Source organism: Lontra canadensis, unplaced genomic scaffold, assembly GCF_010015895.1.
Source record: "Lontra canadensis isolate GAN:19392208 unplaced genomic scaffold, GSC_riverotter_1.0 scaffold18, whole genome shotgun sequence".
NCBI classification, from domain to species: Eukaryota; Metazoa; Chordata; class Mammalia; order Carnivora; family Mustelidae; genus Lontra; species Lontra canadensis.
Window position 1 is genome coordinate 11109221 of NW_022631012.1, and position 18166 is coordinate 11127386.

An 18166-nucleotide genomic window follows, 5' to 3' on the forward strand; every position below is an offset into this window, starting at 1 on the left:
AACTGGTTAACAGAGCACCTGGCTGGCTCAGTCAGTGGAGCATCCAATTCTTTTTTTTTTTTTTTTAAAGATTTTATTTATTTATTTATTTGACAGAGAGATCACAAGCAGGCAGAGAGGCAGGCAGAGAGGGAGGAGGAAGCAGGCTCCCCGCTGAGCAGAGAGCCCGACGCGGGGCTCGATCCCAGGACTCCGAGACCACGACCCGAGCCGAAGGCAGCGGCTCAACCTACTGAGCCACCCAGGCGCCCCGGAGCATCCAATTCTTAATCTTGGGGGTTTTGAGTCTGACCTCCACTTGGGACACACCATCTACTTAAAAAAAAATTTTTTTTAATTAAAGAAGACTTAGGGGCACCTGGGTGGCTCAGTGGGTTAAAGCCTCTGCCTTTGGCTTGGGTCATGATCCCAGGATCCTGGGATCAAGCCCCAAATAGGGCTCTCTCCTCGGAGGGGAGCCAGCTTCCTTCTCTCTCTCTGCCTGCCTCTCTGCCTACTTGTGATCTCTGTCTGTCCAATAAATAAATAAAATCTTTAAAAAGAAAAAAAGACTTAATACTTACTCTTCTCAAACTAGTAAAAAAAAAAAAAAGAAAAGAAAATCAATGAAAGCTTCCAAATTCATTCTATGAAACCAGCATGATCCTGGTAACAAAACCAGATAAAGACATCACCAAAAAAAGAGAATTATGCCAGTATCTCTGATGAACACAGATGGAAAAATCCTCAACAAAATATTAGCAAACCAAATCCAACAATCCATTTAAAAAATTATTCACCATAATCAAGGAGGATTAATTCCTGTAATGAAAGGGTGGTTCAATATTTGCAAATAAATCAATGAAATACATCACTTCTAAAGAGAAAGGATTAAAACTATATGGTAGTTACAATAGACACAGAAAAAAGCAGTTGACAAAGTACAACATCCAATCATAATAAAAACCCTCAACAAAGTAGGTTTTGAGGGAATACACCTCAACATAATAAAGTCCTTAAATGAAAAACTCACAGCTAAAATCATCCTCAACTGTGAAACACTGACAGGTTTCAAGGAACAAGACAAGGATGTCCACTCTCACCCCTTTTATTCAACATAGTACCAAAAGTCTTAGCCTCAGAAACCAGACAACAAAAAGAAATAAAAGGCATCCAAATTGGTAAAGAAGTAGTAAAGCTTTCATTGTTTGCAGATCATTTCACTATTTGTATGTCATCTGATACTATATGTAAAAAACCCTAAAGACTCCACCGAAAAACTATAGAATGAATTCAGTCAAGTTGCATGATATATTAGTATACAGAAATCTGTTGCATAACTATATACCAATAAAGCAGAAAGAGAAATTAAGAAAACAATCCCATATACAGTTTTACCAAAAATAATAAAATACCTACAAATAAACTTAACCAAGGAGGTGAAACACCTGTACTTGAAAACTATAAAACACCGAAGAAAGAAATTGAAGATGACACAAATGAATGGATTGGGAGAACATATTGTTAAAATGTCCATACTATCCAAAGCAATCTACAGATTTAATGCAATCCCTATTAAAATACCATTTTTCACAGAAGTAGAGCAAACAATCTTAAATTTGGGTATTTAGATCCTAAATACCTAAAGCAATCTTGAAAAAAAAAAAAACAAAACTGGATGTATCACAATCTCAGATTTCAAGATATATCACAAAGCTGTAGTAATCAAAACAATATGGATCGGCACAAAAACAGACACACAGATCAACAGAACAGAAAACCCAGGGATGCCTGGGTGGCTCAGTCATTTGGGCTTCCAACTCTTGGTTTGGGCTCAAGTCATGATTTCAAGGTCTTGAGATGCAGCCCATGGTGAGGCTCTACCCTCAGCTGTGAATCTGCTTAAGATTCTCTCTCCCCCTGCCATCCTCTCTCCACCCCCTGCACATGTGTGCTCTTCCTCTAAAATAAATAAAGCTTTAAAAATGTTTAGAAAGAACAGAAAATCCCAAAATAAACCCACAACTGTGTAATCGATATTTGACAAAGGAGGAAAGAATATGCAATGGGAAAAAGACACTATCTCCAACAAATGGTGTTGGGGAAACTGGACAGCCACATGCAAAAGAATGAAACTGGACCACTTTCTTACACCCTACATAAAAATAAGTTCAAAATGGGCTAAAGACCTAAATCTGAGACCTGAAACCATAAAAAATCCTAGCAAATAGCAGTAATTTCTCTGACACTGGCCATAGCAACATTTTTCTAGATATGTCTCCTAAGATAAGGGAAACAAAAGCAAACAATAATAAATAAACAACAACAACAACAACAACAAAAAACCTACTGGGACTACACAAAAATAAAAAGCTTTTGCACAGCAAAGGAAACAATCAACCAAACTAAAAGCCTACCAAAAGGGAAAAGATATTTGCAAATGATATATCCAGTAACAGATTACTATGCAAAATATATAAAGAACATCTACAAATGAACACCAAAAAAAACAAATAATCCAATTTAAAAATGGGCAGTTGATGTGACCAGACATTTCTCCAAAGATAACATAGAGATGGCCAACAGATACATGAAGAGATGCTCAACATCACTAATCATTAGGGAAATGCAAATCAAAACCACACTGAAATATCACCTCATACCTGTCAGAACACTAAAATCAGTAACACAAGAAACAAGTGTTTGTTGCAAGCATGTGGAGAAAAGGGAACCCTGTACATTTTAGGTAGGACTGTAAACTGTAAACTGGTCTAGCCACTGTGGAAAACACTATGGAGATTCTTCAAAAAATTAAAAATAGAATTACCATATGATATAGTAATTCCACTACTGGGTATTTACCTGAAGACTATGAAAACACTAAGGCAGAAAGATATATGTACCCCTATATCTACTGCAGCATTATTTACAACCACCAAATTATGGAAGCAACACAAATGTCCACTGATAGATGAACGGGTAAAGAAGATGTAGTATGGAGAGCCTGGCTGGCTCAGTCAGTAGAGCATGTGACTTGATCCCACGGTCATGAGTTCAAGCCCCATACTGGAGCCCCCACACAAAAAAGATGTTTTCTATATAAATATACATATATTTATATATGTGTGTGTATATGTCTGCATACATATATATATAATTCTGTGTGTGTATATATATGTGAACACACACACAAAATAGAATTTTACTCAGCCATAAAAAAAGAATGAAATCTTGCTATTTGCAACATGGATGGAGCTAAGTGGTGTAACACTAAGTAAAATAAGGTAGAGAAAGACAAATATATGATTTCACTCGTATGTGAAGTTCACTCCTTAAAACTGAATTTAAGAAACAAAACAAATGAAGAAAGGGGGAAAAAAAAGACACAAAGAGACTCAAATATAGAAAACAAACTGATCATTACCAGAGGGTAGGTAGATAAGGAGATGCGTGAAATAGGTGAAGAGGATTAAGAACACTGACTGGGATGCTTATCCCAGTAGGTAACATAGAATTGTTGAGACACTATTATACATCTGAAACTAATATAACACTGTATGTTACACTGGGATTAAAAATTGACTTTTTAGAAGTTTATTTATTTATTTATTTTGGTCAGATAGAGAGAAAGAGAGAGAGCACACACAGGCAGGCAGAGGCAGGAAGAGGCAGAGGGAGAAGCAGGCTCCCTGCCAAGCAAGGAGCCCAATATGGGACTTGATACCAGAACGCTGGGATCGTGATCTGAGCAGAAGGCAGCTGCTTAACCAACTGAGCCACCCAGGCACCCCTAGAAGTTTGTTGTTTTTTTTTTTTTTAAGTTAAAAAAATAGAAGTTGACATTTGGTCAAAAGCATGAAAAAGGCAAAAGAGCCAGTGATACAGTTATCTGGGGAATGAGTACTCCTGGGGAGGGCATGGTAAATGCAAAGTAAGAAAGTCCTGCGGCACCTTTCTCACATCTAGCTACTGTGGCAGCTGCTCTTGGTTGGGACCATCCTGCACCTAAGGGAGGAAGTGGGTAGCCACAAAGAAGATGAAAATCTGCTGGAATTGATCAACTCTAGGCTCCAATTCCTTATGAAAAATGGAAAGCACATTTGGGGTAGAAGCAAACTCTGAAAATGATCAGACATGGCAAAGTAAAACTGGTCACCCTCCCCAACAACTGCCCAGCCTTGAGGAAATCTGAAATCGAACACTACACTACGCTGGCCAAAATTTGTCCATCACTACAGTGGCAATATTAAATTGGGGTGTGCCTGGATGGCTCAGTGGTTAAGCATCTGCCTTTGGATTAGATCCCAATCCCAGGGTCCTGGGATCAACCCCTGCATCAGGCTCCCTGCTCAGTGGGAAGCCTGCTTCTCCCTCTCCCACTCTCTCTGCTTGTGTTATCTCTCACACTGTCTGTCAAATAAATACATAAAATTTTTAAAAATAATATTTTTATATATTTTTATTAACATATAATGTATTATATGTTTCAGGGGTACAGGTCTGTGATTCATCAGTTGTACACAATTCACAGCACTCCCCATAGCACATACCCTCCCCAGTGTCCATCACCCAGCCACCTCATCCCTCTGACCTCCCTCCCCTCCAGCAACCCTCAGTTTGTTTCCTGAGATTAAGAGTCTCTTATGGTTTGTCTCCCTCTCTGGTTTCCTCTTGTTTCACTTTTCCCTCTCTTAACCTATGATCCTCTGTCTTGTTTCTCAAATTCCTTGTATCAGTGAGATCATATGATAATTAATCTTTCTCTGGTTGACTTATTTCACTCAGCTTAATAATTCCATCCACATTGTTGCAAATGGCAAAATTTTGTATCTTTTGATGGCTGTATTGTATTCCATTGTGTGTGTGTGTGTGTGTGTGTGTGTGTGTCTCCCTCTCTCTGTATCTGTCTGTGTGTATACCACATCTTCTTTATCCATTCATCTGTTGATGGACAGCTAGATTCTTTCCTTAGTTTGGCTATTGTGGACATTATTGCTATAAACATTCGGGTGCATGTGCATCTTTGGATCTCTACATTTGTATCTTTAGGGTAAATACCCATAATGTGATTGCTGAGTCGTAGGGTAGCTCTATTTTCAACTTTCTGAGGAACCTCCATATTGTTTTCCAGAGTGACTGCACCCGCTTGCATTCCCACCAACAGCATACAAGGGTTCCCCTTTCTCCGCATCCTCACCAACACCTGTTGTTTCCTGACTTAATTTTAGCCATTCTGACTGGTGTGAGGTGGTACCTCACTGAGGTTTTGATTTGTATTTCCCTGATGTCAACTGATGTTGAGTACTTTTTCATGTGTCTGTTGGCCATCTGGATGTCCTCTTTGCAGAAATGTCTGTTCATGTCCTCTGCCCATTTCTTGATTGGATTATTTGTTCTTTGGGTGTTGAGTTTGATAAGTTCTTTATAGATTTTGGATACTAGCCCTTTATCTGATATGTCATTCCTGAATATCTTCTCCCATTCTGTCGGTTGTCTTTGGTTTTGTTGAAGGTTTCCTTTGCTGTGCAAGAGCTTTTGATCTTGATGAAGTCCCAAGAGTTCATTTTTGCCCTTGCTTCCCTTGCCTTTGGCGATGTTTCTAGGAAGAAGTTGCTATGGCTGAGGTCGAAGAGGTTACTGCCTGTGTTCTCAAGGATTTTGATGGATTCCTGTCTCACACTGAGGTCTTTCATCCATTTGGAGTCTATTTTTGTGGACGGTGTAAGGGAAGCGGTCCAGTTTCATTCTTCTGCATGTGGCTGTCCAATTTTCCCAACACCATTTGTTAAAGAGACTTTTTTCCATTGGACATTCTTTCCTGCTTTGTGGAAGAAAAGTGACCATAGAGTTGAGGGTCCATTTCTGGGCTCTCTATTCTGTTCCATTGATCTATGTGTCTGTTTTTGTGCCAGTACCATACTGTCTTGATGATTACAGTTTTGTCTAGAGCTCAAAGTCTGGAATTGTGATGCCACCAACTTTGGCTTTCTTTTTCAACATTCCTCTCGCTTATTCGGGGTCTTTTCTGGTTCCATACAAATTTCAGGATTATTTGTTCCACTTCATTGAAAAAAGGTGATGGTATTTTGATAGGGATTGCACTAATGTGTAGATTGCACTAGGTACCGTAGACATTTTAACAATATTTGTTCTTCCAATCCATAAGCATGGAATGTTTTTCCATTTCTCTGTCTTCCTCACAGTTTCTTTCATGAGTATTCTATAGTTTTCTAAGTACAGATTCTTTGTCTCTTTGGTTAGGTTTATTCCTAGGTATCTCATGGTTTAGGGTGCAATTATAAATGGGATTGACTCCTTAATTTCTCCATCTTTTGTCTTGTTGATGTATAGAAATGCAACTGATTTCTGTGCTTTGATTTTATATCCTGACACTTTACTAAATTCTAGCAGTTTTGGAGTGGAGTCTTTTGGGTTTTCCACATAAAGTATCATATCATCTGCTAATAATAATAATAATAAATTGGGCACAGCATGTGTTAAATACTACAGGGTACGTATACTGGCTATCATTGTGATTCTGATATCATTAGAAACATGCCAGAAGAGACTAGTGAAAGTAATTCATGCAAAATTTTTTCTAAAAGTGGTCAGAACTTGTTTTTAAAAAATTGGGGGTGGGGTGGGGACTGGGTGGCTCAGTCAGTTAACCAACTAACTCTTGATTCTGGCATGGGTCTCTATCTCAGGATCGTGAGATGGAGCCCTACAAAGGGCTCTGTGCTGGTTGTGGAACCTTCTTGGGATTCTCTCTCCCTGCCACTCTTGCTGCCCCTCCCCACCCATTTGAGTGCACACAATTGCACAATCCTGCTCACTCTCTCTCTCTCTCTCTCTCTCTCTCTCCAAAAAAAAAAGTCTTGAGGCAGAAGTATGCCTGTTATGTTCAAGAAAAAGAGGCAAGGTGGCTTTAATAGAATAAACAAAGGAGAGAAGAGCAATTAAATTAGGAGAGGATTCAAGACTAGAAAACCAGATCATTTGGCTTGTAGGCAATGTTAAGGACTCTAATTCCTATACTAAGAAGGGAGGTCTCTTGAGTGTTTTGAACAGAGCATGATTTGACTAAGATTTTTAAAAGACAAGCCACCTGGGTTGCTCAGTGGCTGGGCATCTGCCTTCAGCTCAGGTCATGATCTCAGGGTTCTGGGATCGAGCCCTGTATTGGGCTCCCTGCTTGCGGGAGCCTGCTTCTCCCACTCCTACTCCCCCCGCTTGTGTTCCTGCTCTCACTATTTCTCTCTCTGTCAAATAAATAAATGAAATCTTAAAAAAAAAAAATTTTTAAAAGATCACTCTAGCTATTGCTATAATCTGAGGAATAATGGTGGCTTGGACAAGGTTGGCAGCAGGGGAGATGGCAGAACTCAGATCCAGACATGTGAAGATAGAGTCATCTGTTATCCAATGCAAAAGAGAAGGGTCAAGGACAGTACCAAGGTTTTGGGCTCAGGAATCAAGGGGGTTAGAATTGCCATTTATTGATAAAGGAAGGAAAAGCTATGTTCAGATATTGTGACTGAATTGTGTCTCCCCCCCACCAAGATGAACACATCCTAATCCTCTGGAACCTGTGAATACGGTACCTGCCATGAGACGGAAAGATTATCAGAGCGGTTCCAAGGTGAGTCTTCATAAAGAAAGGCAGAGGATCAGAGTCAGAGAAGACAATGTGACAACAGAAGGAGGGACAGAGAAAGGGGATGTGATGATGGAACCAGAGATAGAAAGATGTGAAAACATAAGTTGAGGCTGGAGTGATGCCACTTCTGGCTTGGAATTTGAATGACAGTCATGAGCTAAGGAACGCGGGCATCCTTTAGAATCTGGAAAAGGCGAGGAAACGGATTCTCCCCTAGAGCCTCCAGAAAGAACGCAATTCTGTGGCCCACTGCAGACTTCTGACCTCCAGAATGATAAAATGGTAAATGTGTGTTGTTTTAAACTGCTGAATTTGTGGTAATTTGTTGTAACAGCAATAGAAAATTAATATAAATACAACAGTTCAGATATTTACAAATTAAGAACTATATGTAGTATTAGATTTTCTGTATTACAACAAAATCTCCTTCAAACTTGGGAATTAATACTATAGGCCTATATGGTTGTATACTCAAAAGATATTGTGTCAAGTTAAATAAATGCCTTAGCATTTTATGTCCTCATACATATAAGTTCAAAATTGGGAGTTACAATAGTCATAAACCAAATGATAATATAAAATTTGGTCACATATGATCTGAAGACTCCTCTCTGAACCCCTGAACTTTGCCAAATCTGTCACCCTGATATAACCTCTAGAGGGCCATCTAACTCCCTCCATCTTGGCAAAATGCTGGAGAAGCTACAAGTTATAATGGTTATGCCTTCAGTCGGTATATAACCATAAAATGGATATAAAAGAAGGCAGGTTGATTTGTATATTTATCAAAAGAGGACATGAGGACATGATAAAAAGAGGACATGATAAAAAGAAATATCACTCTAAAGCAAATCAGTTTTGGGATAAAGTTGTTGAACCCAGGGCATACCTAGTTAGTATATCACCATATCTTAAAAATTAAAATACAACTATTTGTGGGTCTATGAATGTGAACTACAACTTTACAGACTACATTTTAGTTGCAAAAAGCTGTGAAATTATGTTTAACTAAAAAAAATACTGCCATCATACAGCTGTAGTTAAATAGGACATGTGAGACACACCGTACTGGCTCAGTCAGTGGAGCGTGCAACTCCTGATCTTGGGGGCACAAGTTTGAGCCTCACATTGAGTGCAGAGATTCCTTTTTAAAAATAGCAAAAAAACCCTGAAAATTTTAAAGGTTAAAAATAAATAAAAATAAACAGGACATGTGAAACTAGGATCCAAAAAATCCTAGTACCACCTAGCATTTTTGAATCTCAAACAATCAGATCTCATCCTATCAAAATCCTTGAAATTAAAAAAGTAACCAAAGACACACCACAAAAGAACAGGGTAAAAAGATAACAAAATAAAGTACCTAAGTCTTTCAATATCATTAATAATGATTATAGTAGGGGCGCCTGGGTGGCTCAGTGGGTTAAAGCCTCTGCCTTCGGCTCAGGTCATGATCCCAGGGTCCTGGGGTCGAGCCCCCGCATCGGGCTCTCTGCTCAGCAGGGAGCATGCTTCCTCATCTCTCTCTGCCTGCCTCTCTGCCTACCTGTGATCTCCATCTGTCAAATAAATAAATAAAAATCTTTTAAAAAAATGATTATAGTAAAAGCAAACTCTCACACATCATTTTTCACTGATTGCATGATGAACATTTTTTCCTATTTTAACATAACTGAAATCAAAATGCACTGTGTCAGGTAAGTTGTAGTATTTTAAGTGTTTAAGAGGCAGTGTTCATCAATTCAGTAGCACATAAAATAATGGCATATCTTAAAATTGATAATCGTAGCTTTGATTAAACATACACTGTTTTAGCTATATTAACTCACTCAATCTTCAAAACTACCCTATAAAGTAGCTGCTGTAACTCTACCATCTTACAGATAAGAAAACTGAGACAGAGGGCTTAAACAGCTTCCGAGTCACACATCCACTAAAATTAAAATTGTCAGGGAGCTGCAGTGGCTCAGGGTCCTGGGATAAAGCCCCACTTGGGGCTCCCTGCGGGACAGGAGCCTGCTTCTCCCTCTTCTTCTGCCCCTCCCCCTGCTTGTGCTTTCTCCCTCTCTGTCAAATAATCAAATAAAATCTTAAAATAAATTAAAATTATCTTTAACACATAAGAGTATTTAATTATAAAATTACTATTTAACCCATATCATATTCTCAAATTTTCATAACTACTTTAGTGATCTCAACATGAAAACAAAAGATTTTTTAACAAAGTTGTAAGCTTTTATAAACAATCCTTTTGCACACACAAATATAGCATCTAGCAGAGTGCATAAAGAGCAGCCAATATACAATGTACACACATTTAACCAAGCTTGCTTATTGTAGCAAATTTCTAGACATTAATATAAACCCATTTCTTATAAAAGAAAGATGTTCTGTAACTCAAAATGCCTATTCACTGATCAAACCTGCTGTAATTATTTTTTAATATATTTCACAATCAAATGATTCACCTTATCAACAGACTAAAAGTAAAATGAACATCTTAATAGATGTGGAAAAAGGCATATGACAAAATATAACATCTATTCATGGTTTTTAAGAAAATCTTTTCAGCCACCTAAGAATAAAAGAGAACTTCCCCGATCTGACATAGGGCACCCACAAAAAATCTATAGGTAATTTCATATGTAATAGTGAAAGATTAGCTGTTTTCCCTCTAAGTCTGAGAACAAGTGAAGAACACGGGCTCTCAGCATTCCTATTCAACATCATACTGGAAGTCCTAGCCAATGACGTAAGGCAAAAAAGGGAAATAAAAGGAAAAAAGATTAGGAAAGAATTAAAACCACCTTTATTTGCTGATGACATGACTGCCTACATTAAAAAAAAAAATCTTCAACAAAAGCTACTATGCTTAATATATAAATTTAGCAAGGTCATAGGATAAAAGATCCATATACAAAACCAATCATTAGGAATGAACAGGAACTGAAAATTTTAGAAACAGTACTATTTACTATAGCGCCAAAAATCATCAAAGAACTAGGAATAAATGTAACACTACCTGTGCAAAATTTGTATTCTAAGGCCTATAGTGACAAGAGAAATCAAAGATCACCTAACTAAGTAGAAATACCAAATCCACAGATTGGAAGACCCAATTTTTTTTTTATTAACAAACAATGTATTATTTGCCCCAGGCGTGCAGGTCTGTGAATCATTAGGCTTACATACTTCATAGCACTAACCATAGCGCATACCGTCCCCGATGTGGAAGACCAATATATATTGTCAAAATGTCAATTTGTCCCAAAATGATCTACAGATTCGGTGCAATTCCTTTCAAAAGCTTAAGTAGGGTTGCAGAAATTAAAAAGCTAATTCTAAAACATTTCTTTAAAAAGCAAGGGCCCAATAATACATTATATGTTAATAAAAATAATTTTTAAAAAAAGCAAGTGCCCTAGAGGAGCCACAACAATTCTGACAAAGAGCAAAGTAGAAGAGTCACACTACTTGACTTCAAGACTGAGTATAAAGCTATAGCCTGATATGAACAAAGAATATGTACACAGATCAAAGGAACAAAACAGAATCCAAAACTGACCCACATATATATAATCAACTGATCTTTGGCTAAAAGTGCCAAAATTGTTTTAGATACGACTATCCTCTAGAAGCTTTCTATGTGGAGAAGGAACACAAAGTAAATGAAAAATTCAAAGCAGGTGTTCTCCCACATGCTACTTCACGAAGCCAATCTATCCAGAAGTCCCATAAAAATCCAACCGTAAGTTGTCAAAGTCCACAAAGAGTCTAATTTTCAGGATATTTCCATTCATCCACTGAGATTACATTTAGACATACTGCCATTGCATGCTATTTAAATTCTTCCCATTTTAAAAGGAAAGTAACACCAAAAGGATCCCATGCTCAAAAATATCTCCACAGTATATTCTACACATAAGTAAATCAACGTGGTGATTAACTATTCTCCAGGAGAAGAAAGATGACCCTGACTAAAGCAAGCCTATCACATGTTCAAACACTAATCAAACCACAGTAAGAAGAGAAAGTAAAGGAGAGTTTATGAATTGTTTGAGTAAAGGGTCATTTCATACCAACAAGCTCTTCAGGATAGGGCAAAATTAAATGCAATCTCAGTCCTTGGATCAATAAAGGGAATTAAAAGGCCAATTAAGTACATTGGAGAGGAAGAGGAAGAAAGTGCACAGATGACAAAATTTTAAAAAGTTATTTAAAAAATTAAATTTAGGGGTGTCTTGGTGGCCCAGCCGGTTAAGCATCTGCCTTCAGCTCAGGTCACGATCTCAGGCTCCTGGGATTCAGCCCCGCATTGGGCTGCCCACTCAGCAATGAGTCTGCTTCTTCCTCTCCCTCTGTGATCTTTCCCTCCCTCCGTGCACTCTCTCAAGTAAATAAATAAAATCTTTAAAAATAAATGAATAAATAAAATTTAAATTTAAAAATTTTAATTAGAAAAAAGAATAAGGGTCTCAGAATATAATTTAGTCTGTATTTGCAATTTTATCAAAGGTCTTGATAATGACTGGGTTATTACTAAAAATCCAACTACCAAATATCTGCTAGAAAGTCAAGACTAGTCTCTCGGAGGATGATAAACCTTAGTCAAATCCTGATGAATTAAGTCACCTCAATCTAGGGAAATTCAGTCTCCCAGTCTGATATGCACTTAGGCGGTTCACTCCTCTCTGTGGAGGTAAAAGATAAAAGTCACAGAGAAGGATGTAAATATTGGTCTTCAAGTATCTACTCTCAAATGACTTTGTCCTTCTTCACACCAGGTACCTTTAAGATTCCTCTATTTGTGAGAACAAAAGAACTCAAACACATAAAGACAAACCTCTTTGGTATACTCTGTGACATCTACTAAAAAAAACAAAGTCAAACAAACCATCATTAAAAGATTCTTTTTAGGGGCACATGGCTGGCTCAGTGGACTCTTAAATCTCCAGGCTGTAAACTGGAGCCCAATGCTGGGTGGAGAGATTACTTAAAAATAAAATCTTTTTAAAAATAGTAATAGCAGGGGCGCTTGGGTGGCTGTCGTTAGGCGGCTGTCTTTGGCTCAGGTCATAATCCAAGCGTCCTGGAATGGAGCCCCCCATCAAGTTCCCTGCTCAGCGGGAGACCTGCTTCTCCCTCTCTCATTGCTCCTGCTTGTTTTCTCTCTCTCGCCGTCTCTCTCTCTGTCAAATAAATACATGAAATATTTTAAAAATAAAATAATAGTAATAAAGTTTCTTCTTAAGGCAAGGTACAGAGGTAATAAACAACATGAACCCATTTTTGATATATAGTTATGTATAGCAAAAGATTTAAAAGCATAAATACCAGATATATATTCAAAAATTTTAAGTTTCTTCCTTAGTAATTTTTCCTAGTAATTTTTCAACAGTGAGCATGTATCCAAATAGTTTTTATTAAATAAGAATTTTAAATCTTTACACTGTTTCAGTAATGGCTTTTTTTATGAATCTGGTAACAAGTCATGATTCTATTAGCTCCCTATAATAAACTTTTCACACAATTTTTAATGAATTCTGGGAGTATAGTTGTTAATAAAGACGAAAAGGGAAGCCATTAATGCCATCTCTCCCATTATTCAAAAGCAAAATACAAAAATATATTTCATGTAAATATCAGAAATATATATATATATATATATTTCCGCTAAAATTTAAGGTATATTTTTTGAAAAATGTTTATAAAGTATTTTTTATTTTCTTATTTTTTAAGGAAGCTCTGTGCCCAAATGGGGCTCTAACTCATGACCTTGGGATCAAGAGCTGCATGCTTTACAGACTGAGGCAGCCAGGCTCCCCTTAAGAAACATTTTTAATTTCTGTTCTTCTAAGTAAATCCATGTTACTGGATGATTTTGCTCTTACTCCAAATGATGGACAATAGGATTTTACTGTTTATCTAATGTGAATTAACACTCACAAAAAGCACTAAGTATTTTATCTAACAAATAGGAAAAAGGTAGGGGTGCCTGAATGGCTTGGTCAGTCAAGTGTCTGACTCTCGTTCTCAGATCAGGTCGTAATCTCAGGATCTTAGGATGCAGCCCCAAGTGGGACTCTCCAGTCAGGGAGGAATCTGTACATCTCCCTTTTTTCCTGCCTCCCACCACTCACATATGCGTGCCTGTATGCTCTCTCGCTCTCTCTCAAATAAATCGTTTTAAAAAAGCATGAAAAACAATCTGAAGGGTTTGAAGGGGCGGGGGTTGGGAGGCTGGGGGAACCAGGTGGTGGGCATTGGAGAGGGCACGGGTTGCATGGAGCACTGCGTGTGGTGCGAAAACAAGGAATACTGTTACGCTGAATAGAAATAAGAAATTTAAAAAAAAAAATGTAACTAGGAATAAGTTAGTTTTAGGATGCCTGGGTGGCTCAGTCCCTTAAGCATCTGCCTTTGGCTGGGGTCATGATGGCAGGGTCATGGGATCAGGTCCTGTATCCCTCCTTGCTCAGCAGGGGGCCTGCTTCTTCCTCTGCCTGCTCTGCCGGCTGCTCCCCCTGTTTGTGTTCTCTCTCTGACAAATAAATAAAATCTTTAAAAAAAAAAAAAAAAAAAAGAATTAGTTTTTCAGATTACTCTAGGAAAGTACCAACTAGAAATTTATTTCATCTACCAAAACATTAAAACAACTCATATTATTATAAAATTCTTCTATCTGTAAAAATGTAGATTCCAAGTCAATCAAAATACGGTTTAAAATTTCTGGACACTTAGTTTAGGTATCAATGTTTATATTAATAAATGAAAAAAGGAAACACAGGTCTTACACGTATCTTAAAAAATCCTAATTACTAAACCTTTTTTTACAGAGAAGAGATAAAATCAACCAGGTAAACAGCAGCAAATGTTAGTTACAACTTTTTATCATCACATTCTAGAAAAAATATGTTTACTATCACTTTTTCTAGAGGTTGAAATAATAAAAGAAAGCCATCTAAATTTTTACTAAGGATGATTTTTAAATTTTTAACATTAGCTGCATGAGTAACCTGAAAAACTACTACTTAATAGCTGCATTAGTAACCTGAAAAACTACTACTTAACAACACTGCTGTACCTGTAGATTTTGTGTATGTGTGTGTGTTACACAGGCAATACCTAGTCACTCTTAATGCTGGTAATATATATGAAGGATGTTTTTATTAGCAACAATTTAAACACAGTATAGTTGTTTCCAGAAAGACAGCACAATGATTTTTCCTTCCTTTGCTCAATATCCACACTAAATACAATCCATATTTAGGATATTCTTATTTAACCTAATTATTTGGATATTCCTATGCTTAAAACCAGCTATTTAAGAACACGCAACAAAGAACCTTACCCTTTGTTATTATATAACAACAGATTTATCTTTTTCTACTTTACTGGCAAAAATTATTTCCACAAAATAAAATGAGTGTTAGGTTAGTTAACTCGAGCTAGTGGTTAGGGCACGTTGCTATAACAAGGCTAAACTGACTACGTGATCATATAAGTAACCAATTAACTTTGCAGGGTAAGAGGCAGCATCAAAACCCCTGCTGGTCAGTTCTCTGGTCACAAAGAGAGCCAGTTGGGTCAACTGTACAGCTGGGTCAGCATAAACATACAATCAGTATGTTCTATTTATCAACTTTACTACAAACAAATCATCCAAAGAGCTGTCATCTGGGAAGAGAAAAACACCAATAATACACCCACTGGATCATGAAACAGATGATAACCTAGGAGGTAAAATCTAAAGTGTAAAAGCAATTTTAGATGCTAAATTGAAAAAATATTGTCAAATCCATTTCTATTAATATCTATACTATGAATTTAAAATGCCACCACACTAAATTTTTAATCCTATTGCTAAAACATAATGGTGGCAGTAATATTCTCCTCCTCTCAACTAGAAGAAATATATAAAATATTTAAAAAGAGGACAATCCCTAAGCCCTTTAACCTCTCAGCTTTATTAACCCATATACTTTACCTTTATGTATCAACTGTAATCTAAGAAAAACTATGCCTTCAAAAATAAAAATTATTTTCCAAAGAGAGACAAATCTGTTATTTTTTACTACTGGTAATAACTGCTACCAAACCACTTTTCCACTCCCACTGTCTCTTCAGACCTATAACCCCATAATATGTTGCAGGAGGCAATGGAATTACCACTTCAGTCCTTTAGATTTGCCACTCCTAAGAGACTATGAATTCCCTGAGAATAGCAGAGCTTCCCCCAGTCCTTCTGTCCTTACAGAGTATAAATTGACACACTACTTTATTCATCTGTTCACAGATCAGCCTCTCCTATGAACTACACTACAAAATTCTATAAACACTAGGTGTGTATCATCAACCCTTTACACTGTGCCAGGCTGCAGAAGACTTTTGAATAATATTCAGTTGAAAATTGAACAACTAATCATTTGACTCTTTCCTATCCCACTCGCTATTAGCAAAGCACCCTCCAAATATGGACCACTGTATATTTTGTATGAACTCTGACCTAAGACACATTTTTTTCTGTTCCTACTAGCCATACTTTCAAGTGCCCCTTTGGAGGGAAAAGCCTTGGATTATGCCTGGTTCCTTCCCCAATAAACAGTCCCTACAAGATAATAGAGAATTCAGTACATATGCAATCAAGTAAAATCTCACAACACCACCCTTGATTAACTATGCGATCCTTACAAAATTTATGAACCTATAAATCCTAACGCCTTTTTTTTTTTTTAATTTTTAGTTTATACTAAGACTGAAGAATGCTTCCCAACATAGCTGATAAGAAGGATGCCTGGAGAGATCGAAGTGGGGGAAAGAAAAAAAAAGGAAAAGACGGTAGTGAAAGAGCAATTTAACATACTTCTTCCATTTCCACCTTTATCCCAAGAGAATTTAAATGGGAAGGGGGGAAAAAATGGAGGTAGAACCTGTGATTCAGAATAAGCCATAGAGAAAACAAAAGATGCTAAATTTGCAAACTGTGTTTTAACCTATCTTTTCAAATAATTTTCAAAGAAGGATTTTTTTTTTTTTTAAATCCACAGCATCTTTTGCTTCGTCCGGGGGCAGCTGGATCCCATCTCACCCAATATACCCCACCTCCATATACATACACACAGCGTTACCACTACGAGTCTCCGTGCCAAACCAACCATCTCCGGAAAAAATTAAACCATGAGGATCCTTTCCTAATCCTTGCTGAAAAATACAATTCTTTTTCCCATAGGAAAATGAACTATTCTAACGGGAATGGGGGGGGGTTATTATCATGCAATTTCACATTCTCCATAGGGAGGAAAATGGCAATAACTTCCAACAAGAGACAACTGCTCTTCTACTGTATCCCCGGCTAGAAACTAAAAAAAAATAAGCAAAATTACCAGTCTCTTGAGACATTTATATGAATATAAAACTAAGGCACTTTACTTCGCAGCAACACAGCCCCTTAAAAATCCTCCAGAGCTTGGGGGAGGGGGGTGATCCATCAATCCCCCCACACCCCTGCCATATGGGGGAGCAGGATTCTGTCAAATAGAAAAAGCCACTCTCCGCCTCCTCCGCCATCCCGAACACTGACGGGTACCGAGAGCGGGGGCGGCCGAGGGGAGAAGCAGCGAAGGGGCTGGGACACGACACGACACAACACACAGACACACACACCGCACCGCGGACTGATTCACCGTTTTTTAAAATGTATTAAGGCTACAATTTCCTCCAGCCGCAGGTTTCTCACCAACTCACCAGCCCCGGCTCCCACCCTACTCTCCCAATCCCTCGCCCTCTGGGGCTTAGCTGGGCCGGGTCCCCGCCGCGGCCGCGACCGCGGCCCCGCGCGCCCTATGCCCCCAGCGCGCGCGGCCCCCGGCCCGGGGATCCCCCATGCGGCGTCCACCAGCCGGAGGCCCAATGCGCCCAGGCCGGGACCTGCTTCGCACCTGGATGTAGTTGTTCTCGCAGTAATCTGCCACCCGTTCCAGGTTCGTGTAACTGTCGAAGAGGGCCCGGCGGCCCCCCGGGATTTCCTCCTCCAGCAGCATCTGCAGCTCCGCCATCTTCACATCCTCCTCCTCCTCATACAGACCGCAGAGGTAGCGGCGGCAGCAACGCCTGGGAAACCCAAGACTGGGAGAGGAGGAGAGGAGGAGCGGCGGCGGCGGCGGCGGCGGCGGCGGCGGCGGCGGCGGCGGCAACTCGGGAGGAGCGAGAAACACCCCCCGCGCGCCACAGGGGAGGGGGCAGCAGAACGGGGGCGGGGCGCGAGCCGACGGACTCCGAGGACGGTCACCGCGGCGACGGACGGCGGGCGCGCGCACGCGCGCTCCCCTCTCTCCGCCCCCGGGCGCCCGAAAAAGATTCCCACCCTCGGCCGCGCCGCCTGCCCCTCCCCCACTCCCGGCGTTTCCTAGCGACGGTGGGAGTGGGGGCCGGGAAGCGCGCGGGAGTCGTGCGCGCAGTTAACCCTTCGGCCCCCGCAAGTTGCGTGACTCGGGAAGTGTCCCCGGCCGCCTTTGTCGGTCCAGGGAA

At 39.2% G+C, this 18166-nt stretch overlaps 1 protein-coding gene across 35 annotated transcripts in view; it reads right to left on the bottom strand.

The window, feature by feature from the left end:
• Nucleotides 1-17779, bottom strand: part of ABI2 (abl interactor 2) — a 110854-nt gene extending 93075 nt beyond the window's left edge. For 20 of the 35 annotated variants that reach the window (XM_032860039.1, XM_032860035.1, XM_032860034.1 and 17 more), the window contains exon 1: nucleotides 17578-17779. In XM_032860039.1, the coding sequence (XP_032715930.1) occupies nucleotides 17578-17694 (117 nt within the window). In that variant the 5' untranslated portion in view covers nucleotides 17695-17779. The remainder of the gene's footprint in view (nucleotides 1-17577) is intronic. The other 15 variants (XM_032860024.1, XM_032860014.1, XM_032860002.1 and 12 more) reach the window with 1 other exon arrangement.
• Between the last annotated feature and the right edge of the window lie 387 nt (nucleotides 17780-18166).